We start from the raw sequence: 25,357 nt of genomic DNA on the forward strand, positions 1-25,357 counted from the left end.
ACCCCATTCCCCCTTACAAAAAAAGGAGAGAGAAACAGAGGGGGCATACAACCCTGCACCAAAAAGACAAAACAAACAATGCCAAGTAATGAGAGTGTGTTTTTCCATTATAATGCAGTACGTACAAATCCACTCAGTATTCCCATGAACACTCATGTAATTAAAATTATCTGAAGCTTTAGAAAAATGAAGAGCTGTGGGCCTTTTTCTATCTTTCTTTCTTCTTTTTTTTCTTTTTCTATTTTTTATTTTTACAGATTGTCTACATATAATATATATCTATGCATAGTGCAACATTTCCTTTTACATGTATTACTTGTATGTATGCAGTTATCAAACCTACCTCTATGGCTATATGCACGTTACCATATTGTGCATTTGAAAAAGTGACATCATTGTTGACCTGTAGAAGTCAATAGTGCATTTCTTTCTAAAAGAAAAACAATCAAAAGAACACAAAAAAAATCTTAATACCCATATTTGTTTGTGTAAAAATATGCCGTCATTTAAAATATGTTTATATGGTCCTAATATGGCCCATACAAAATTCTTAGCGATTTTCAGCTGAATTTCAAACAGAGAAATATGGAGATGTATTTGGCTCTTACTGTACTGTAAGTATACTCAGATGTATTTCAACCAGAAGATATTTGTAGATGCATTCAGACATATGATAAAGAGAACAGGTTGTAAGTGTGTGATATAACACAGGATTGTGTTTTCACGTGTACCACATGGGTGTCAAAGTTTGCATAATATTATCAGATGATTTCTGAAGTGCTTTGGTCGTAGTTAAAGTGAAGACACTGATTAAACTGGATCAATTATGAACATCATGTTTGTTGTGAAGCTGTGTGCATTTGTACACATTTTGACAAATGTTATACACAGAAGTTAAAGCTAATTCTTTCGGTTACAATACATCTGAATACAACTGAGATTCTAATATTTTCGTTACATCATTTCTGAGCACAGTTACAATACTTCAGTATGCAACTCAACTGCAACCTGTGTCCACAAGTGCAGTTGGGTTTTGAGATGGGAAAGCATTCGGGGAAACACCACAGATTTTCACAGATTTCCCAGTAGTAGTTCAGTACATTTTTAGGTTACTTTAATTATTCTCTTCCAAATCTGCAAACACAAAACCAGAGATTTACTGACTTTATAATCTGTGATTTGAGACATTACATTCAAATTTATTTTATGAGCTCATGCTTTTAATATTATCATCCCAGAGCTGTACACCCTGGAGGACTATAACTACCTCTCTCAATAGCTCCATATTTCACTGGAGCACAATATTCCTCACAGATGTGTAGGCTATGTGACTTTCATCTACACCTACACACAGGTGAGATTTACTTGCGGAATAAATTTGATTTAGTCTCGTGTGAGTTTCATTTTGAATAAATTTGAAAAGACAGAACTGGGAGCCATACATATCCAAAAACCTGGTTTATTTTGGGATAAGAACATATCATCTGCACGCTTCATTGACACTTATGCAATGCAGCTAATTTGAGAGTAAAAGCTCAGTCTCTCTCACATTATTGTCAGAGAAACAGCTCCGGGATGTATTTTATAATGGGTTGAGTCATAAGAGCCTGGAATCTGTGGTTGCTCGTTCATATTTACACATTTTAACCAGACTGTTTAACACCACGGGGATAAAGTGTGAAGTGATATTTTGAAATGAGTAGCGTTCCCCTTTATAAGTCAATTCTGTAAAGCATGATTCACAGGAACGTCTACTGATATTCACAATGCACTGTACTAATAAAGGTGAGAAATAGGTTTGAACATGTTCTGATTCCTGATTCAAATGGACACATTGCACCAATGCATCCTCTCTGATCGTGCAGGAGTCCGAGTCTTTTAAAACTGTGTAAATGTGGTTCGTTTTTCAAGAACCTCAAGGTAATCAGGATCAATGTGAAGCTTTGCTTTAAGTTCCCAGTACTCGCTCCTGTTGGGCTCCACATAGACAGTACTTGGTGCTGTACAATAGAGTATTGTCTGTTGTATCCTCTCTGGGTGCATGTATTGATGCCGTGCATCAAAGTCTGAGGTATACTGACTGGATGAATGTGCTGTATGCCTGCATGGTAACGTATTGCTGTAGCGTGTGTGCTTGTCAGGCTCATGTACGTCTCTGTAGTAGCACGGATCATCTTGGTGAGGGGTGGAGGGCTTGTTAAGCGGCTCGGGAGTAGTGGCACTGTATTCTGAGCTTATTACATTACTTGCTGCTTCTTCATCTGAGTTACCCAGAAAAGCGCCGCTCAACTCATCAAAGTCTCTAAATCCATCCACTGACTTGCTGTCCGTCGGGGTTTGGGCTGTAGTTCTGCATGTCGATTCCGTGGGAGGTGGGATGTACTCATACACGTGTCCTGCAGAAGTTCTGACTTTGGGGATGGACCCTTTTTTGTAAAGGCCATACTCTATGTTGAGAGAGCTAATGCAAGCATTCATGGAGTTATTATGCTCGTTTTGATTCTTTTGACGTCTCTTTTTCATCGCCACAAACAATCCTGCTGCCACAAACACAGATACAATGAATATGAGGAGAAGGGCAAGGATCATGACAGATAGAGGAATGGCGCTATATTGTGTGTCAGAGTCCAAGGAGGTTTCTATGGTGATAGTGCTGCCAGGGAAAGATTCTTCCGAGGGTGGGATCACAGAGGCAAGTATATCAGAGTTATTAGGGCAGAAATTAGCTGTCTTAATGTATCTCATATCCTCCCCAGCTAGTCTCTTGGGCGAGCCACAGATGACATTGTTTACAACTGTGCCTGTGCTGAGCTGCTCCAGCCACATCTTCAGCTCCAGTATGCTACACGAGCAATCCCAGGGATTCTCAAACAAATCGACTTGCACCAGCGCTGTAAGCTGATCCAGCACACCGCTCACTGGCAGATATCGCAGATGGTTGCTGCGGAGATTTAGTCTGGCTAATGTCAGGCCGTTGAAAGTTCCCACTGGTAAAGTTTTCAGCAGGTTATTATTGAGAAAAAGAAGCTGAAGTTTGGGTACATGCTGGAAGGTATCAGCAGTAACCTCTTTAATTACATTGTATTCTAAATATAAGTACTGTAGGCTCTCCAGTCCGTAGAACACATCAGCTGTGAGGTGGTCTATCAAATTACCATTAAGGTAGAGCCTTCTTAGATGTGTCAAATCGCCAAATGCTCTGTCATGTATGCGAGCAATTCGATTGTTGCCAAGATGAAGCAAGTCTAATCCAGTTGCCTCAATGAAATCTGATCGACGCACCACAGGGATGTAATTCCCTGTTAGATACATCTTTTTGGGATTGTAAGGTTTGGGATTTAAGTCAGAGATATGCTCAATCTTTCGCTCCTGGCAATTCACATTCAGGCCCAGGTCTGAAATTTGAAGATTGCAGGTGCAGGCAGTCGGGCAATCTAAAGGCACGGGGGATTTGGTCTGATATGATACAATTTGGCCATAATTTTGTGGTTTATTAGATGGGACACGAGCAGTGGGTCTTGATTTTAATTTGCCTGACTGTCGAGGTGCCTTGGTGGGTCTTGATGAGGACCGCGCAATCCCAGATGAGGTGAAGGAGGCTGTAACTAGAGCTGGCGTGGTCTTGTAGTATGCATCACTGCTCAAATGTGGCAGGGGCGGCATCTCATATTCAGCTATGGCTCTCCTCGGGCACAACTCCTGTTTTGAAACCTCATCAAGATCTCTCCCGTGAAGCCGAAACGGGAACTCACAAACAACATCGCCGACCAGAGCTGTGTATGATATGCTCTCCAGCCAGGTTTTGAGAGCTATCAGCTCACAGGAGCAGTTCCACGGGTTCTCCTCCAGCTGTAACTCCACAACGCTGTTCATGTGCTCCAGCAGACCTGAGTAGGGCAGCACTTTGAGCTGATTCCCCCTTAAGTCCAAATGAGTCAGTGGCACATACTGGAAAATGTTCACAGGGAGGGTAGATATTAAGTTGTCATTTAGAATCAGGACCTCCAGATGTCGAAGCCTGCTGAAGGCATTTGGCGCCACATGAGTGATGTAATTATAATCAATCTGTAGATATTCCAGACTTTCAAGGCCAAAGAAAAACTCTTCCTTCAAGGCATCAATTTTGTTATTGTTGAGATGTAACCGCTTTAATCCTTGAAGTCCATTAAAAGCTCCTTCTTCAACCTCAGATATGTCATTATTCCCCAGATGTAATATTGTAAGTCCTTTGTACTCAACAAAATCATTGGCAGACAGCTTTTTCAAAAGATTCCCCGTAAGCAGCAGATGATACTGGGAGAAGTAGACTGGGCTTATGTCTGAGAGACTTACAATCCCTCTGTTTTCACAGCTCACTGTAAGTATCCCCTCTCTCTCCTCACAGGCACACAGTCTTTGACATATTTCCCCATAACTGCCAAACATTTCAGCCGTGCACACTGACGTTGCACTCAGCAAAACACAAGAAATCCAAAGATGCATTTTCCTGCAAATGATGGCCGAGCTCACAGTCCTGCTATTTAGGTATCCTCAATGTCATCTAGAAATAAAAGACAGACGGTGATGTAAAAAATGAAAGCAACTTCCTCACAACAAGCTGTAGCCTGCATGAAAAAAAAAAGTCAAAGCATAATTTTTGCTGTTACCCAGAGGTAACTTCTGGCTGTGTGGCTGCTGATTTAAAATGGCTCAAACAAAGCAGGACAGAGAGCAACTCCTGCGAGCTATGTAAATAACAAAAAAAGCAAGGTCAAAGCGAGACATAAGCACAAAACAATGGTCTGGGTCCGCCGTGAGGGGAAGCCACATCGCATTTGCTTATTGCTAAAAACATTCAAAACGCAATTAAATACTGGTTTTGAATTGAAAGCTATGTAAATGACAGGTTTGCTGACATTCTGCATCACAGTGCACGCCTTGTTAGACATGAAGCAGCCTGCATAATTTGTGTGGAACTCCTGGTAGACATACATACCTCACGCACATTGATGAAGATGTAGGCTCGTTTAGGTATTTCAGCGCATCTTTTATCTTTAATCCGACAAAACGAAAGAGGAAGCGGGATCTATTCAACGCGAGCACGTCCGTCGTCTCTAATGCACTTGAGAGGATGAAAGAAACGCTGATCAACCATAACTGCCAAATGCTTCTCTTTTAGCACGCTGTGCCGGAGGAGACACAGCTATGCCTGGTAACAAAGTTGCTTATTCTCTCTCTCTCTCTCTCTCTCTCTCTCTCTCTCTCTCTCTCTCTCTCTCTCTCTCTCTCTCTCTCTCTCCCCCATCTTTCCTCTCTGGACGCTCACGCACGCACCCGCGCACGCTCACTCGGTGGTCGAGAGGATGTCAAGTCATTTCATGCACAAGGAATCAGCTCACTCGAGCATCATACAAAGATACATTCCCCAAAAGATGTTGACCTACCTAAGGGAAAGATGCCCCCTCAACCCCTTCCACCTTCGACCCCCCCACCGCAAAAAAAAAAAAAAAAAAAAAAAACACATCAATAATTTACCGGGCAAAGGCACGTTCTTGCGCTCAAACGGTTTGTTAAACCGCTTATCATGTCATTCATTCTAAAAACAAAGCGTTACATCAGCTTTTCATAATATGCCAATCTCCTAGAAACAAGTATCTGGGGAGGGGGAGATATAGCCTAAAACATTAATGTTACTATAAGTCGTTACTTTTACCTGCTGGGTCTTTCCAACATGCTATTCACTGTTTATTTACATCACAGCCCCCCCCCCCCCCCCCCCCCGTCTTGTCCGATCAGACTTTTTGAACCTCAACTTCTGCCAAGCAAAGATCACAGGTTGTTGGTTTACGGTTCACTTTAGAGCATACTGTCAATATCCAGGCAACTGTAAAACCCCTCTGTGAACCGTCACACGGATCCCATCTCAAATCATCACAAGCAGCTCTAAAGTACTTAAAGGTATATGGCTTGAGCAGAACCTATTTAATAATCATGTCATCCCATTTCATGATACATGAGCACACTGTGACTTAGCCATGGGATGTGGGATGTGTATTGATTTGGTCCACTGTGGCAGTAGAGAGCTTGAAAATGAGAAGAAATAGGCTACTTTTGAAATGGTGCAATGTTTGACTGTTGGTTTATTAAGATTGAATAAAGTATGAGTCACACACTGTGACTGTGAATCATTGTGTTTTTTTCCACCTGGTTTTAATGAAAAGCACACAGTTCTGGCAGAGCTTCTCACAAGAAGAGTTAATTATTCACTTCTCTCTATTTAATTTATCAGATGTAGTAGAGCAATCTGAACTGGTGGCACATGTTGCACGTGAAAATAACACATCAGCTGAGCGACGGAGGGAGAGGTAAAGAAGGAAACCTGCCATGCCTTTCCTTCTCAAGCTGATGTAGTGGCGCTCATGTGGAAACATGCCAAGTATCGTTGTATATTGCCGTGTCCTCATGGAGCTATATCCATCATTCTCTCCACTTGGCTCTTGCTCACAGGGGACGGGAGCAGGCACATCAGGGACACTGCCTGTGGCTCATATGAGTATGAAGGCTGCATCCAGCCTGCATGCAATTCATTTGTGTCTCTGTTTTGCTCTGCCTTCATTTGTATTGCATGCTGGGCTACACCCTTTAGCATAAGCTAAACCCCATAATTGCATCACTTTTTCCGTATAGCATTTATGTTTGTTTTAGTATGATGAGCAAAATGTTTCCACTGGATCTTTCATTGAAAAGCTCTCATCCCAAACATCTAAAAGATGTATTAAAATTTTTACTTAATAATTCAAAATTCTTACAATTTTTCTTCTTTTTAAATTTTGTATATTTGCATTTTGTTTACACGTCCTCTCTTGGCATTATGATACTCATGTTTATCCATGGTCACAATGTGCTCAGGGAACATGAGGCACACACACACACACTATGCATGATACGAGCCTCATTTAATGTCTCTCCAAGTTTTCCATGACACTGAACATAATCTTCACCAACTGGGAGCAGAAGAAGGCACTCTGCACACACACACACACCAACACACGCACACACACGAAAGGAGTCACCATAGCAAATGACTGGAAGAAAATGATGACGTCTCACAATTATGCGCTCCAAGGTCAGAAATACACAAATGGAGTTGGAACCATGCCACAGGGGTTGATGGATAGTGTCTCTGATCTATGTTCCTTACAGATGGTAAGGACTTTGTCATCTGTGTCCAGCTGGAGCACACAGGAACAATCGGCATCCCACTGAACTGTTCTGCCATTGTCTGGCAGGAGCATTACTGTCGGGGCTCGCTCAAGCCTCTGTTGCATTAGGAGTGATGTGACAGAGCAAACAAGTACAGCGCTGCTTTTGGTATGTCAGCACGTTATGTAAGGTTTTAAGTTGTGGGTTACACTTCATAATACAGTCTGAGATAGTCCCAGATAAAATACCTTCAGTACTGGTTATTAAATAAAGAATATAAGGGGAAGTGACAACTGGGTATTTCCTATGTGGGGAGAAATCACGGTGGCCCTGTGTTTCTGTTGTTTTGAGTGAATTTGCATGTGTTTTCTCAAGCTGCGATGCACTGAGCTCTCTATGCATACCATTGTAAGAAACAGGGTATACAGTAACAGAAAAAAACTGAACTTCAGAAAAAATGATGTTAACAACACTGATAATCTGCATAACCTGAAGCACAGTGGTGTAAGGTATTTCGCAATTGCTACTATATCACTGTTGTTATGGAACAGCTCTGAGCATAGCAAATACAGTAAGATACGCATGGATGTAGCTATTTATTTTACTAGACAATAAAAACAGCATTTAACAAATAAGGATTGCAGGAGGGATTTGCACCCGGCAAACACAAGACTTACCAAATGAACTGAACAGACAGCAACACTACAACAGATGACAACATGGTGCAAATGAGGGGGAGCCTCCTCTGAGTGCCTGGATGGGTATATCTTCTATAATCCATGTGGAGGATGGCGATCAGCTGCTTCCACCTCCCTGATAACCTCAAGCTGTACCTAACCACGCACCTGCAACATGAACACAAGGGACACACAGCACAGCACACACATGGCCCAGGGGACATCACATTGTTATATATTGTTATATATGACCATCAATGCTGTGGTTAATCTTAGCATAATGAGCCTTGACAAAATTATACTGTAATTTGTCTCTGTGGGGATCTATTGCACTCTTGTAACATGAACAGAAAAGAACAAAAAACAAAATCTTTTGATCAGAATTTCCTGTATTTGTACCCTGCCCCTACTAAAATTGTGCTTGAGGACATGTAGAGGCTTCTTGTGCTGAAGCAACCTCTGACCACATTGAGGCTCTGAGAGGCCTCTTCAAAGCAAGTGACGGGCAACTGTGGGCTGCAAGGGCAGGACACTGCAGACAGCCTGACACACTGCATCATGGACTGGATAATCCTTGAAAACACTGTGTCTTTCATGTCAGGGACAAAGAGGACCTGGGGTGGCTAGAGTGGAAATAAAAAGAAGAGGAACTGTTACAGGAGGAGGAGTGAGGATAGAATGCAGCAGAAGAATGTGAGTGAGTTTGTTGGGGCATGAAAAACAGCTCTGGATACAAGAAATCTAACAGCAGGCAGTCTGAGAACATGCCTCCTAGGGTATATCTGGTCTCCCTTTGAAAAAGGTGGGGGTGAGGAGGATGATGACCACATCGTCGGCCATCATGGATGGCACCTCTCACCCTTCTCGTGGATCCCTCGGCGCGCAGGGCAGCCCCTTCTGTAGTGCATCTCCATAAATAACAACACTCTACAGCACATTTTTCATCTCTGCTGCCATGAGGTTCTGCAATCAGCGCTGTTCTCAGCAGGCTGTATTAATCCTTAGACAATGAGACATAATTCGACATAATAGCTGTTTTTGAAGCATTAATATCCACTGTTATAATTATCAAGCGTATCTGCTCAAACGCATACACCACAGCTCAATTTCTATTCATTAGACATCTTTGATCCAATGCACTATTTTCTCTGTGAGCACTTTGTCATTTCTTTCCTTTGTGCTGCCATACGTCTTCAGTTTTCACATACATGTAGGCCTGTTTTTTTTCACACACTGTATGTATTGTGTTGGCATGACCTTTTAGTTTGCATGTATGTCCACTCTCTTCATCGCGGTTGTTTTGAAAGGGATGAAGCTTCTGCATCTTCCAGGTTACCCACCCCCTTAACCCCCACCCCCGTCCATCTCCCTCCACTCTACCCAGCATGACTCCACCAATTACTCTACCTCATCTGCCCTGACACATGACATATCCCCTAACATCACCAACCTGGCATCCTCGACTGACATTAAGCTGGACTCCTGGGCTCATTTCATTTGACCTTCAGTGGGCTTCCTGTTGTTTTGTTTTGTTTTTATAACAGCCATTTTCATAATTACAGCTCATAATAGCCGTGTGAGAGAGGAGGGTCTCTGAGTGTCCATGTGGTATCCTAATGGCCAAATTTTTCTTTGTTGGAGATGTTTCCTTGTGATTTAATAGGAATAAATGATATCTATATGTAAAATGTATTATTATAACCCAATGTTGTCATATTTCTGTATTGGTACCCTTCTTTCTATTCATATTGAATTTTTACTGGTGTAGCTAAATTAGTTTCGTGACCCAATTCTTCTTTTTTTTTTGCAACCCTCACCCTAAGACCTAGTTTTTTCCCCCCAGACTCCCATTTTCATTTTTCCTTTACTGTGATTATCCCCTTTATATCATAGTTACCATAATTTCACAAGATGACAACATTTTCACAGGGCCAATATATTGATACTCATCTGCGTGGATGATCACTTTTGTCTTTTGAAGCTTTCTGTATTGTCTGGTCTGCTTGTGATGAGAGTGGTACTGCTGTGTTTGAACTCTCTTATATGTCCTGTGAATGAAATTATTGTGACAATGGTTGTTCCACAAATGTTTCCTTTCAGGACATGAACATGCATTTGGATGCCAAACAAGAAACAGACTCAGAGCCTGTGGTTTTACAGGTTGCTATGGCACCACCTGTTGGTCAAATTGAACTAATACAGTCTGTCAAGAGTCTCACTCATCCAGGTCATGGTTATCCAAGCAGTACTGAATTGAGGGCAGCTGGGACCTTGATTGTAGATACTTGAAAATGTCTCACCTTTCATCCAAGAGAACTCTTCAGTTCTGAAGGTATAAGAAATACAAGAGTTACTGAGACTACTGGATAAAAGAAGATATAAGACAGGGACTGTACCTGGGAATAATGATGATAACATCCATATTCATCCATTAAAAATAGAAGGCACAGTTTTCAGAAGTGTACCTGTTAGACAACATTAGTTTCAAGCGGTGATTTTGTAATTTAGTGAATTTCTTAATGCATTTTCATAACTTACTTTGTTGCAGCCCTGCTCACATTAGTTTCCTCCACTCTGTCATGGAAATGGCAGTTTCCAATAAAGGAATGACTAAGTCTGTGGTGGTGCTTTTTCTAAGCATTCTTTGGTCAGAAAGAAAAATAAGGTCAAATAAAACTGCACATCAGATTTTGAAGGATTATAAACTGACAAAAGAAAAACTGAGTCTTTTAACTTGCTTGACCTTGTTAACAGCTGAGAGGAATTGTTGAGAAAAAAAAAAGAAGGAGAGGGTGAAACAGAAAATGCATGTGTTCCCTTGTGTCTGCTGAATTGTTCCTCATATTTTGTGGGTGTTTGTGTTCTCATTCTTATATTTATCCTTCTAATTACAATTATATGGTTGGTTGCATTTAAAAAAACAAACAAACAAAAAACAGACCAAGCAACAAAAGAGAGAGGAAAAAATACATGTCATTTTAATTTATACCTCATGGTGTCACTGCAGACTTAGGAAAGGAAATTGTTTACCCTCAGTCCTCCTTTGTTATTCCTTGCCATCATTAGGATATATGGACATTTACTGATTCACAGCTGGAGTAAATATGAAACTAATGTGGACTGATTATGTCAAGACAAATGATAATAATAATGTATTGTGCATGGACCAGCTCTAAGAACTGTAATGTGATTAAAGGCTTAATGCAATTCTTGATGCTATGATTTGCAGCCTTTTGTTCGAATGCAATGTCTTTAGTGTTCAGAAAAATCACAATGTATATTATTTTTAGAGTGGATATCCCTTTTGGGTCTGTCATGAAGCTGCAGCACAGCCAGGGAAAAATATTTTCTCTTAATTTGATAATGAATTCTATGTAATTCATTTTGTTCTGCCACACATATTTTGAAGGCAAACATAGCAAGAAGTTAATTTGGTTTCTTGCTGAAAAAAACAAGACACGCATTAACTGGCATTTAAGTACTTTAGAAACACTATGACAAGAAGCATAAAATAATGTCGCCTCACTTGACTGAAAAAATAATATACAAAACACTGTAAGCCACCACTTGAACACAGTACAAGGTCTGTGTGTGGAAATCAAAAGGCTGTCTGAGAGCACAGCTATTTACTGTCTTCACAACTCCTGCTTGGGGCTGATGGGAGCAAGATAAAGTCTTGACATGTTCACTAAGGTCAATTGCTGTGTGGTGTCTGTGTACCCAGATACCAGGAAGGCTTCCTACCCTCTTAATTAAATACTGCATTCACCTTATCTCGGTTCCTCATGCTGACAAGACTCTCCTGCAAACTAAAGACATCTTTTCTTTGGCTGACAGATCAAATGCTAATGAATAAACAAACAAGGGAAAAATCACCATGCTAGCTCTAGAAAGAACAAATGCGGGGTAGCTCTCTGAGGATTGCCAAAACCACACCGCTAATCTGATGTAGAAAGATCTCTGCAGGCTTTATCTTTGACTCCGATGACTCATGAGCTGAGGTAATTACCTTGGTCAGAGAGGTCGTTGTGGAACATAATGGAAAAGTAACTGTGCAGGGAGCTGAACTTACTTACTTTTAACCAGGCTGGAGCAAGGACATCACCTCATGCATGGACACAAGGACAGGAGAAGAAAGAGTAAGCTGCATCAGCATGGCGACTGTGTCAGATCAGTGAGACCTTGTGTCCTGCAATTACTGTCACCTGCATGTGTGACAATCAAAAATGCGACAATTTTCTCACTTTTGTCTTTGGGGTAATTGATTTAAAATTAAAATCTGCTTAACACGGAGCTACTTTGATTGTCGAAGTGTTGATACTTTGCCTACTTTTCCCCACAGAAACAGGTTGTTACAGAATTCCCTACAGAGAGGCGACAAACAGTGGATTGTAAAAGTGTGGCAACAGAGTACTTGAGCTTTATTTAGCTGTGTGCTTTTAATTCACGGGGGGATTGGGTGCAACGTTGATTGTTCGCAACCACAGTATTAAAAAAATGGAGGCCTCTATGATGTTGCCACGGTAACGCACATTGTGCCTTTAATGACAGCCTCTGCTCACATCTTTTTAGTGATCATTTGCAGGCATGATAGTACTCTCCAACTTGCATTGCACTGATTCCCTGTCTTATATCAGTTACATGCATATGTGTCACTCATTTAATATGCGTTTTATAATGAGAAACATATTGTGTCACTCATTTGTTTACACATGCCAACCAAGCTCACAGTGTGCGCATTTGCATGCATGTTGTGCCACTCTGTCTGGCAGTGTGTCGCTGTGTATTTAAGAGTATATGCGCCTTTGCATGCATGTATCAACATGTGTTGCTGTTGCCTGGTGTTGTGTCCCTGTTCCGCACCAGCGATGATCGTTGGGCTGACCATCACCTCTCTCCCTGCTCCCATGTGGATTTAGTTATAAGGCAGGGAAGAGCACCAACCGAGACGACATAAACAGCATGAGTATTTCTATCACGTTTATCATACCATCCAAACAGTTATGGAGTTGCTTTCATTTTCAGCTCATATTTGTATAGCCTTAGGCAGTAACCCAGAGTAATACCTGGTGGCAGGCAGGACTCAGATAGTTGTACATCACTGACGTATTAATGTCTCTACTCAATTTTGTAAAATGTTATTCCTCCTAATAGACCACGTTTCTTGCTGCCATTCATAATCAATATTTCATCTGGATATGCATAGAAATAGGAACATATGCCGGTATCCTCATTTTGGCTGAATTCTCTGTATAAGATGACAGTCTGCGCTGCATACTTAATTGAAAATTCAAAGGATGAGCGGATAATAACTTGCTTCTGTGTCTGCACGCACGTGTGAATATGTGAGAATCTGCAGCCACCAATACAAGTCAAGATCTCTCTAAAATAGAGACAAATTTTCATTTTAACACATTATTACCCTATTAAGTCATTTGGAAATTGGTAGTGAGCATCTCACATGAAACCTCAGTCTGTTCATCTCAGCACTGAGCTCTATAGACTTTATTTATGGCTACCTTGCGGCATCTGGGTGTGTTTGTGTGGTCTCTTGAAAACCTCCCTCAGTCAGCAACAGAGGTGTTATGAGGATGAAATAGGCACACATTACTATGAGTTCAGAGATAATCTTTGGAAGCTTAATTTGGCCTCAGAACACCCTTCTCTCTTTTTTTTCAAAGAGGAAGGTTTGTGTATCATTTAAGCTCCTGGAAATTACACACTCAACGCTTTTCCTTCCTTAAAACAATATTCTTTGGGGGTTTATTTTGACCTGTTGGAATTTCAAAGAGAGTATATTCCAGCTGTGGGCTGCCTCACAGGACCCCTAATACTTAAAAGGACCATGTATTCACATATTTTGGGGATTGTTTTGGGGCCTTGGATTTTACAAAGACTTCAAAGTATAATGGGATAATTATTGCACTTACCACCAGAGGGAAAGAGAAGGGAAACAGACACTGAGACAGAGAGAGAGAGAGAGAGAGAGGGGCTGGGAGGGAGAAAGGGAGTAATGAGTGTTCAAAATAGACAATAAATCTAATAGTGTGCAAATTGAATGGAAATATGCTTCCACACGGAACATCAAATCTGTGATTATTATTATCAACTTTGATGCTGTGATTTTTTTTATTTGTTTCTTTAATGAAAATTTTATATTGTTGAAGTTTGAAATTGCTTCATGAATATATATATATATATTTCCTTTTAGCATAGAGAGCTCAGCCCAGGTAACACAAACACGCACACAGAATAAAAAAAAGAAAGAAAAGAAAACAGCTGGAGCAAGCATGGCTGATAGCAGCATGCTCACGCTGATTAAATTGCAATCGATTTCTGCAAAATGTCAGGAAACGCTAGGGTCCAGTGCCATTTAATGTGCGTCAGATGAGAGCTGAAGGTAAGGGTATGTGTTATCACTCATATGTCACAGAATGTGGAGAATGACAGGGTGGTGCCAGGGGTTTAATTGGCGTTAACACTTGTTGTATAGAGCTTGCAGGCTGAGTCTCCCAGGCAATGGGCAGTCAATGAAAGTCAAGAGAAGCACTCAACAGGCTTTGAAGGGAAGCAGTTATATTTACTTACTGGATTTGTTGGGGGGGGGGGTATTTTTTATAAAGCCTCACAACAGTCTGGAGAGTGAAGGGAGGCATGGAATTCAAAAAGATATAAAACAGAAAACAATAACTTGAGTACACACAGATCAGAATCAGTCAACAACGGGGCTCTCCTGAGCAAAAGAAATCCTTAGCAGATAAAAACTGATTTTGTTGACTAATAAAACAGAGCCTATGATCAATATCGCTGTAAATTGCTTTTGTTGGATAAGGTGCCACCAGAACTGAATAAATATAATCATGCAAAATAGCCTCTCTAGATCAATTGGTTATCTAGAACCTGTTCACACATGTTTCTATTCATGCAGTCGCCGGAGTAGTTATAGAATAACTTGTGTACAAACACAAATGATCAGCAAAAAAAAAGAAAAAAAAGAAACATAAGAAAATTTACTTAAGTCATCCCGGATGACAAAACCTGGCACAAAAAACATAAATACTAATTAGCACAGTAATTGACCATGAAGAGACGGCCAGCCCAGGTCAGTCTGCTCATTTTAAGGTTTCAAAGACATGAGAAGATTGTTCTTTTGAATTACCCAAACGGCTTTGCAGGAGGAAAGTCATTAATCAAAAGCACCTTTTTGGCCATGGGAAATAGTTCTATAGAAAATATCTACAACCCTCTCATGTCAGCGCAAAGATTTCTAACAAAGCCATAAAGCACCATGTCATGAGTGACTGGCCCCACTCCAAAGCCATTAATGATGTGATGATTGAACTCTCATGCACAGAATAACCCAAGACACTCAAAATGTCATATCAGGTTTGTCAGTGGAGATTGTTCTGACAGACCAAGGTCACATGCGGGAGATGCGGTCTCCATGACGCTTGTCAACTTTTGACTTTTTGAGTAACAATGCTTGCATACGCTGAGGTGTATTTGTTGGCACACGGGGGGGACAAGGAGTCGCACACACATCCCGCACGCTTGGACCTTTAATCATTTTAGTCACACGTAATAATTTCACAAGCATATAAAGAAAACCCTGACTGACACTGTTTGGTGGCCCATTAGCCTCTGTCATACAGAATAACTTTGACACATTTAAGACCAGTACTGAAACACCCTCTTCTAAACATAATAAATCTCACACTCAAGGAATTTTTTTTCAGGATTTTTCACAGTCAAATGAATTTTCCAAATGATAAGTTACTCTCCAAGTGAAGCTGTGTTTCATTCATGTAAAACGCTTTTGTCTGGATGCTGTCCTCCTTTGAATTGGCTAGGGGGGATATCCAAAATTCCCACATGAACCGAGACAGATAAATTAAGCAGAATTCAGTCAGAAACTGTCTCTCAAACAACAACAGATAATTTATTCTCCTTTGTTTCCTTGTTTTTCCTCTTCTCCGCAAGGGGTAGGAAACGCAAACATCCATCATGATGAGTGCACTAATTCATCACACAACAATCCAGGAGAACATCTGATGGAAATGATGCATATTATATTGTATGCGAATTATGTAATTACTGGTATGTGTGTGTGTGTGTGTGTGTGTGTGTGTGTGTGTGTGTGTGTGTGTGTGTGTGTGTGTGTGTGTAGAAAGTGGTGAAGTTGAAACTCCTTACAGTTTGCAAAGCTGCAGGAGTGATGAGCGAGGTGGTGTGGGTGGATGAGAGGGTGAACAGCATGCAGGGGAAGGTGTTTTGTGTATCAATTTGCATTTTTTTGTTTTGTTTTGTCTGTCACACGGGTAAAAGTGTGTTTGTGTGTTTGTACCATTCTGTGTGACTGGAACAAACACTGGTCAGTGCAAAAGCAAGAAATGATCCAGATCCTATTCCTTAACTCTAAAATCCCTATACTTCTGCTTTGTATAGTTTGTCACAAGATGCATTGCTATTGCATTAGTTTTCTTCCAATGAAATGGCCAATTACCTTCTGCACTGTGGTGCTGCTTCCTCTCAGTACTTGGCCTGGGGAGAGTGGGGACAGCCACCGGTTTCATGGATCAGCATGCTTACCATCAAATCCCCAAAGCGAGGAGTAGTTTGCAGAACGTTGACAAAATAATTGCTATTTTATTTTAGTGTTAAAAAGATGAGGTGATCAAATTCTTTGTAGCGAGTACAAGGTACAAGGCTAAATTTATCTTAGAATACTGGGCAGAAAAAAAAACCTCACTCGTTATCATAGTACAGCTTTTCAGAAAAGCTATAAAAGACACACTGTGTGAGAGAGTGTATTGTGGAGCTGAGGCCAGAAGAACAAAGGCTATCTCAGAAAAGGGGTGAGACTTCTGTGCTCTATGCAAAACTGCCTTAAGATAAAGTTCTTGAAGTAGCTGTCAGATGCTGCACTGAAGTCAATAGTAAAACTCCCATATGAGGTCCTTGAGCGCTCACTTTTATTTCCCTCAGCCTGAGAAAAACCATCACTGTCCTGAAAGGAAGGAGATATTGCTGTCCCCGCGTGTACACTCCCCAGCAATATTTTAAGATGTCTCTCGATTCAGGTGTCATCTCAAACCTCTGTCACTTCATTATATGCCAAGTTTTCTTTTAGCTGGATTATTACAGCACTCAGCTTGTGTCTGCCCCAGCTTATGGGTTTTTCTCTGCTGCACAATTTCTTGACCTCTTGACGCGTCTCCATCAAGGTCGAAGAAAAGTGGTTCTGAAAAAAAGAAAACAACGGTATTCAGATCCAGCTCCAATCTCCTACCTCAAGATGACGACGGAAAAAGATCACATATGACAGAAGAGTCTTTATAATGGATTGTTGGGTAAAGAAAAAAAAAATGACGAGAACCCACGCAATCACTCCACCCTCTGGTGCAAGAACTAAATCCCCAAAGGAAACTCCTCATAAACATTCAATTTGTTCAAGGCAGCTCAAAATGTGTTCAGCTTCTCATTTATTGTACCTTTGGTGCATATCCAGTGGAGCGCTGTGGTAGCATGTCGACCAATCAAATAACCTGGAAGCAGGTCCGCTGCCTCCACCATGGCTGTTATAATTTCCACCTCTGTGACAGGCCATCCATTTCCACTTAATTGAGGCAAATTCTACATTAAATTAATTGTACATTAATTTCAGTTGATTTGGGTTTAATCAGTGATGTGATTTGTTTGTTCAGATCAGCGGGAGCGTTCACTGGAGCTGATGGACTGTGGGTTTTTGGAACGTCACGCCGGATGGTTACGTTTCATATTTCTCACTAAAGGGAGAAAAAATAGGGAATCAAGGGAATGTAAATGCTCCCCCACCTCATCTTAGCCAGAATGAAACTTCACTTTGGCTGCCAGTTCCATCCACACATGTGGACACTTCAGGAAGAGGGGAGCATGAAGAGAAGCCTATTTGGCTTTACGGCCAGCCAAGGATTGGGAGATAAGGGTTCAAACATTTTGCCAGTGAGGATTTTGATAGATGTCATGAAATCATGCCTTTGTCAGCAGTAAAATAAGTTATGTTGGGCAGGTATTTAGTTAATGTCCATAACTCTAATATTCAGAGATGGCATGTTTTTTTTCTGGGTCAGATGCTACATTCTTGTTACAGGCCATGATGAGAACTGAAAGAAGAGTGGATTGGACAGGAGGTATTGCATCAGTCTAATGGTCTAATGTGGAGTCTGCAGTGCCTGTTAAAAGCATGCAGGTTTGAAATGGGGATGGAGCCGGCAGTCAGTGGTTTCTTCTTGGCTTTGTGCAGGCTTTAAGTAAACAGTAAACAGCCCTCAAATGATTTGACTTTGGATGTTTGACAGGATAATTATTCCCCACAGGGCTATTTGCAAAAACGTAATTGATGAAGGTTTCATTTTACTGTGACAAATTCTGAGAGGAGAGCGGCCACATGGGCAAGAAGCACAACTGTCAAAGCTGGATCTCACTGTATAGTCGCAGCTCTGTGGTCAATATTGCAAACAGTGTCTCGACTCCAAAACAAACAGTTTTGATCTGAGTGCTCCCGCTGATCCAAACATTTACTTATCCAAATTTATTTCCAGTTACTGCCTGAAAAGACAAAGTGGGCCTCTGCGTCGTCCCGGCAGAGGGTGGATGCTGTTAAAAGACGTTCCAAATGACTGGTGACTAAGCATTTGACATGTTGTCAGTCGCACTTGTTCTTTGATCGTGTTTTATTGCTTTCATTTCATTGCCTCCGCAGACACACATTTAAGATTCAGGTCAATGTTGAGACCTTTCTAACCTCTAATCAGCATAGCTGTGACAATATGCAAGCACTGAGATCCCTGACTTCAATTATGAACTATTATTATCTTTGTAGGATGTAAACAGAGGTCACTGAATCTTTACAATTTGACCCCTATAGTTCTTTTTTCTTTTACTAATCCTCTGTCTGAGGTGTGGAGACAAAGAAAAGCAACAAAGAAGCAGGATGTGCAAGCCCAGTGCAATACATCTCTCTATATATGTCAGCAGTATCTGCATGTGCTCAACAGTCTAGGTGCGATTTGAAACGCCAAGGAAAGGGCAGGAATAAGCAGAAACTGTTGATGGTTGTCCATTAATCAATATTTTCCAACAACATGCAGGCTTGTTTTTTTTGTTTTTTTGTTGAGAAATTATAGTGTGGATGAACAGAGAAGAGATGCAGATGAATTGAGAAGAGAGATATAATAGCGTTGCATGCAATTAGATTCAAACCCATGCAAGAGCTGAAAATGGATGATTTCCCAGGGGGTTGTACTAATCCACTCAAGTGCCATGGCACCTTGTCATGCACTTCTTTAAACAAATCATATTTTTATCCTGGCGTAAGGTCACACTATTTGCATGCATTTCTGCCGCTGCCAAAATTATTAGATTTGGCATCACGTTTTTAAAAATATTATAGACTATAAATAATCTGTGCTTGTGGAAGAAGAGCACCGTGAGACATCTGTGTCAAGTCTGCAGGCCTCAAAATTCCATTGTAGTCGATGAGTGTGTTTTTGCGAGGCTCCATCATCGAACAGCTGCTGGTGAAACTGAAAAGACCAGCGACACTCGTGGATAAATCCAAGTACATGGTGTGTGTAATGACTCAATAGGTTCCACATTAGCATGAGCTCTACAGTGATGTGATCCACTGCAACAGCAGGAATGCTTTCCATGTGTTGATCAGTGCTGATAAACTGATGTGCGGTTGCTACACGTATTTGCATGAAGAATCTCATTTTTGACTGTGTTACTCAGTGTATGGGAATACTATAACTGGCTAAGAATACTTCATATAGACAAATGTTCTCATTATGAGGTTAAGAGGCTTGGCTTGCTGTGATATTTACCCGACTTGCACAGCATTATGGTTAACCTACTTTTCCTCATTCAAAGAGGGAGGGGGTAGCTGGCAGCTGCTTTTCATACTTTTATGCCAGCGGACTGATATTCTGCGGGTGAGACGCCATGATAGGTGGATAAGGATATTCTCTTAAATGCTTTATTTATGATGACAGTGCCTCTCATTTGAGGAGGGTATCAAAGTTGCATGAAAACAGCTTAACCTATGTACCCTTACCCGAATATGGTTAATAGCCAGATTATCTGCATATTAAGACCTGCTGGTGTGTGAGAGACTATCTCCAGAGCTCTACTTGGAATCTCTCGGTCTATCCCTCATTGCAGCCAGTGAACCTTAAAAGTCTGTTGCCGTTAGATTACTTTGCTGATTTGTAACCAATAGATGACCCAGAAAACTTCATTTTAGGCACAGCGCGACATGTTTAATGTTTTATTGACTGAGCTGTGCAGTGTGACTTACTCATCCCCAGCTATCAATCTACTATAAACTTCTGCGCATTATGGTGCATCGGCTGTAGCACATCAGCAGAATGGGAAAATCTATATTTTGCATGTTTAAACCAACAAACAATGAAGAAATCAAAATAGGCAAATTATTGCAATTGCTGCACACCAAGCAGAGAACATTTTAGGGTGATGATAGAGACAGCTGAAGAGACAGCTACTCAAGAATCATTTAATTTCCAGAGCAAGGATGGAAATTAAGAATATATATAGACATATATTTATACCAGTGCAAACACATCTACATACCGCCTGTATTTCACAGATGAGACATGCCACAGAGAGGTGATCCATGCAAGTGAACTTTCCTGCACTGTTACTCCTGTTTTATATATAGATGTGTGGCACATGATGTTCTGACATAAAAACTTAAAAAGCATTCTCAGTTATTCCGGCTGATCAGGCCTCTTTTGGGTGAGCTAGGCTGAGAATTACGTGTTACCAAAAACTCTATGTACTAAATAGTAATAAAGGTGTAAATGAGCAGGAAAGTGAGGGGGATGTCACTTGAGCACTGGTCCGTACACACCCACGCCGTCCTCAGGCAAAGCATTAATCAGCCAAAATAAGTGATAACACCTGTGTGGGTGGACTATGGGTGTATGAGGGCTTTAATGTCGGTGGAACTTCTGCAAAACATCAAAGTTTTAAATGCAGAGAGAAAAAAACAACAAAAAAAGACTTAACATAGCATCTGTGTTTGCTTATTTTTTTTGTCTTCTCGGTTTGATTTCCGACAGTATTTTTCACACAATGTTCTGGTTGTTGTTTTTTTTTTCCTTTTTTTGCGAGCTGACTTTAAAATCAAGAAGTGTTTTTTGAGTGCACAAAGGAGAGTTTTTGTAGCTCCATCCACAAGTGCAACAACACAATGATGAGTAACTCTCACAAAGTAAACAAACGTGCTCTGTGACACTGTGGATCACCTATTGCTGAGCCTCTGCAGATCTCTCGCGCCGTGAATTGTAAAATGGTTAGAAATCGGTAGCTTCACATAACATGAGGGGATCAAAAATACATAGGCCTGTTGTATTTAATATGTAAATTTATGCAAAAAAAAAGTACCTCCAAGAGGAGTCAGCTCTCTAACTGTAGAGCTAACTAAATCAGACTACATGTTAATGAGAGCTCTCCTCGTTAACAGTTATAAAAGCTACACAAATGCACTGCATGGAGAGGCTTTGTGACATCCTTACTTTTACTCTTATCTTCGCAGCGTTGAGCAGCTGAACAAAGTGGGGGTTTGCTGTGCCTGAGAAGCAGTCATGCCTGCATGACACTCATGCCATCCTGTTCAGTGTCTACCACTTTAATCAGATAGACAGGTTTTGCTCTACACCAAACTGTGCATTGATTCAATAAACTGTCTATTGATTTTAAAAGGCTGGGCATGATTCCATACAACATCCCGCTCTGTCTAGTGCCTCCTTTCTCCCACTTTCTTTTACCTTTAAATTTTCCATCTTATTTGTGATGGCAGACAAAGCACTTAAAGGGTGAAGCTCTTTAGACTCAGGACTTTGGAGGATATGACAGAGCGCATTAGCTTTTTCACTTTATGCAGATATTGGCCCACTTTGTCACTAAAAAGGCGTGTGGAGGACTATTTTTGCCCAATTCAAAGTAAAGAAAGTGTGTCATGACCCAGTAACACATAGCAAAACCTGTGTGAAGTCCTGCCGGATCGTTCCCCCATGCTATATCCTTTCTTGGCTTTAAACATTAATCATGATTGACATATTGGCATGCATTTGAACTCCTCCCAGAGGAGAAGTCTATGAGTAACACGTTTTACACAAGCACTCAAAATGAAATGGTTGTGTAGTCTGGAATTCTCTGTCAGACGAGGTCAATAAAAGGGGTGTTAATTCCTGTGGGTCTGAATGAAAACTGAATGCAGTCAGCAGTGTCATACCCCTCAAAGAACCGGGGCAGAACAATGTATAAAGGACAGTATTTTGCAAACGCCTCCCAGACTGCCTTGTCAAGTCTGTCTGCAGTCACAAAGGGAAAATAAATTGTGAAAGTGCAGTTGCTTCAACACATGCATATTATTACAGTGCTACTTTGAATCCAAATTAAGTAAGTCATTATTGAATAGTCAAAGTTGGCATTTACATTTATTTCCGTGTCACTGCTCAGTGGAAATTTAACAAGACATTAATCAATTTGGTTAACCGTTTGGCTCTTTCCTCAGCGTGTTTGCGGGAAGGTTTAGGCTACACAGTCGTCTCCTTTGACCAGTCTAACCCTCTGTTTCATCAGCACAGCAGCTTGGGTTCCTGTCTATGGAAAGTTGATGCTTTTGTGAGCATAAGGATAAAGAATGTTACAATAAAGGGAGTGAATATGCCATATTTCCACATCCCTGAGTAACACAATGCTTGGTATTTTTCTTGAATTTCTCTGGAGACGCACACAGTGGATATAATACTGGGTTCTAGTTGTACTTGAGTGGGTAATTTCTTTCCTGCCCAAGCATGTCAAGTCACCTTTGTGAAAAAGCCTTAAAACACTATTGTCCACAAGTGTGAAATGGATGGAGAGAACATTCTGGGCTCTAGCTTGGCTAAGCTAAACTAACACACTGCTTTTAAACCTTTTTAGCATTGAGGCTTTTTTTGTTGTTTTGTTTTGTTTTTTTGCTCCTGAAAAAAACAAAATGTCATTACTTAGTGTTTTTAAGACAAACATCCATGTTTGTGAATTTTGGGCATCCTTCCTATCTATGCTAAGCTGCTAGCTGTAGCTTCACATTTACTGTGTATTCCTTTTGATCTTCTAATCTTGGCAAAAAAGGAAAACTTGCTTAAAATTAGCAACTACTGTTTTAATCCTACAACAATGGCAGCACACACCACTCCGTGTCATCTCTCAGCTCCTGTCACACCAAAGTGCTTTTGTCACTTTAGCATGACAACTTTGGTTAAAAAGTAGCGTGACAAAGATTCACCCCAGTGGATGTTGATATATTACGCTCTCAACAAGTCAAACAATTATATCATTAAAAATGAATGCGTGTGTCGAATGAATAACTGAATTAGTTCATTAACAGCGTTTATTATAAAAAGTAAACAACTCGTTAACAATGAATTCAGAGGCGGCACATTTAAATGACCTAACCACACACAGTTTGATTGATGTTCAAGTTTGTTTTCTATGTTTTAAAACAAACATGCAAATAAACCCAGAAGCAGCATTTTAATATTTTCGCCCTCGAGGCATTCACGCTGTGTTCAGTGACGTCTCCTGGTTAAAATGAAAACTACACTTTCAATTTTGTTTATGTGTTGTGTTCGCTGTTGTTTCCCCACCACCAGTTCCCAGCCAAGTGGAACCATCTCCCATAGCATTTGGTGAAGGTGGAAGACAAGCTCTTAATCGGCTGTGTTATTGAATTATTGAATTAAAAGCTTAAGTACTCAGGGTGAGCATGTCAATTTTTCACAACTGAATGGTACAGTGCTCATTCCATTTTCATCTGAATAGATCATTTGTGTATGTAAAATGTAGAAGAATGGAGGTATTACACAGATCAGTTTCATTGTCTGTAATTCCCTTTCACTATGACTGTAATCATTCTGAGAGACAAGTCATATTCATCCAGCACTGCATGCTAGTCCTTAATCTGCATTCAGCTCCCTCTGACAACATAGCACTTTTTTTTGTCAAGCTGCAGTATTGTAACATTGTGTTAATTAAGAAAGGGTTTTGCTTCAAAGCATATTCTGTGTAATTGTGGCAAAAGTGGAAGTTTAACCTGTTTTAAATCCTTCAGTGCTACAGCGTTTAAAAAAAAACCCTGTCGGAGTAAGTGTCGCAGCGAATGGTTCAACCCCCTTCTACTTGACATTCTGCTCACCTGTCTTCATCCCCCGTGTTCTGAGAACCCTGGGACTGATACAGATAAAATGATGTGATGTTTCTGTCTGTATTTCAATGGGATGAGTTGCTGTGACCCACGCAATCTCCCTCTCAAAGAGTATTTCAACTTATGCAGATGAGCTCATCAGAGCTGCCTGCTGAGATGAGACATCTAGGTCTGGAATTGTGTCAATACCAGCACCAAAACAAATGCAAATCAAAATCCAAATTAATGTGTTTTCCCTGAGGAGAAACTGAGTCGTACTTATAGTCAGCTCTCAGTAGATGACAGGATTCTGTTATCCAGAGCTCATGAAAAACAAGGCATTCTCAAACCGCTCACCGAGCTGGGGTACAGAAGTCAGCGTCTCCAGATGGAGAAACTAAACTTAACCAACTAAAAAGGAAAAGGGCTTTTGTGTGATTGTTTTACAGATGAAATACACAAAACATTTCTACATCGCCAGGATTCCTAAATTTAGTGATCTGTCTTGGCGAACATACGTCCATGTTTATAACACTTAATTGCTCAATGTTGAATACATCAAGCAGATGCAGGTGATATACGGTAGGTTTTCTAAATAGCATTACATAGGCCACAGCAACATTTCTGTCAGTATCTTCTGCTGGAATAAAGGAGCAGAAAACAGGCTTTATGAGGAAAGAAATGACACAGTGGATGGATTTCAGAAATTTAGACTCCTGTAATATGGCTGTGGACCACGGCCTTGTCACTTTACCTTTGCTTTCTCCATTTGATTCAATGGTAAATAGTATAAAATGCACATAAACAAGAATTTTGCACATGCCCTTTTCCAAATACAGCGAAGAAAAGTACATTTTGTACACTCAATTACATGGGTATGAAATTTCAGACATTTCCAATATAACCTTGAAAACTTTTCAGTGAAAGATGCTGTATTTTTTTCATTTGTTGTACAGTATAATTCTCTCTCTCTCTCTCTTTAATATATTTACTTGTGATAACCTTTAATGCACTATGTGTTCAATCTTTTGCTGCTGCAATGACCCACTTTCCCCCACAGGGATCATTAAAATTTCATTTTTATCTAATCAAAGAATTCGTAGCAAAACGTCTTTGCTTGTAACTGCTAGTTGCAGCTGAATGTTGAAGTTTTTTTTTTCCTTTTTTTTTTTATTCATGTCTTGTCATTTTGTCAGACACATTCATATTTAAAGAAAGATGTAATCACAAGTAGACATTAACTGGTAGCAGCACTGAAGACTTTGAA

The 25,357-nt window shown here is 40.5% G+C and overlaps 1 protein-coding gene across 1 annotated transcript; it reads right to left on the bottom strand.

Moving 5' to 3' along the window:
• Window positions 1–1,878: 1,878 nt before the first annotated feature.
• Window positions 1,879–4,482, bottom strand: slitrk5b (SLIT and NTRK-like family, member 5b; the record flags this gene model as incomplete). Its single annotated transcript, XM_083996538.1, has 1 exon — window positions 1,879–4,482. The coding sequence occupies one exon, from the start codon at window positions 4,480–4,482 to the stop codon at window positions 1,879–1,881; it is 2,604 nt and encodes an 867-aa protein (XP_083852664.1).
• Between the last annotated feature and the right edge of the window lie 20,875 nt (window positions 4,483–25,357).

Source organism: Trachurus trachurus, assembly GCF_905171665.1.
Source record: "Trachurus trachurus genome assembly, chromosome: 21".
Classification (NCBI taxonomy): Eukaryota; Metazoa; Chordata; class Actinopteri; order Carangiformes; family Carangidae; genus Trachurus; species Trachurus trachurus.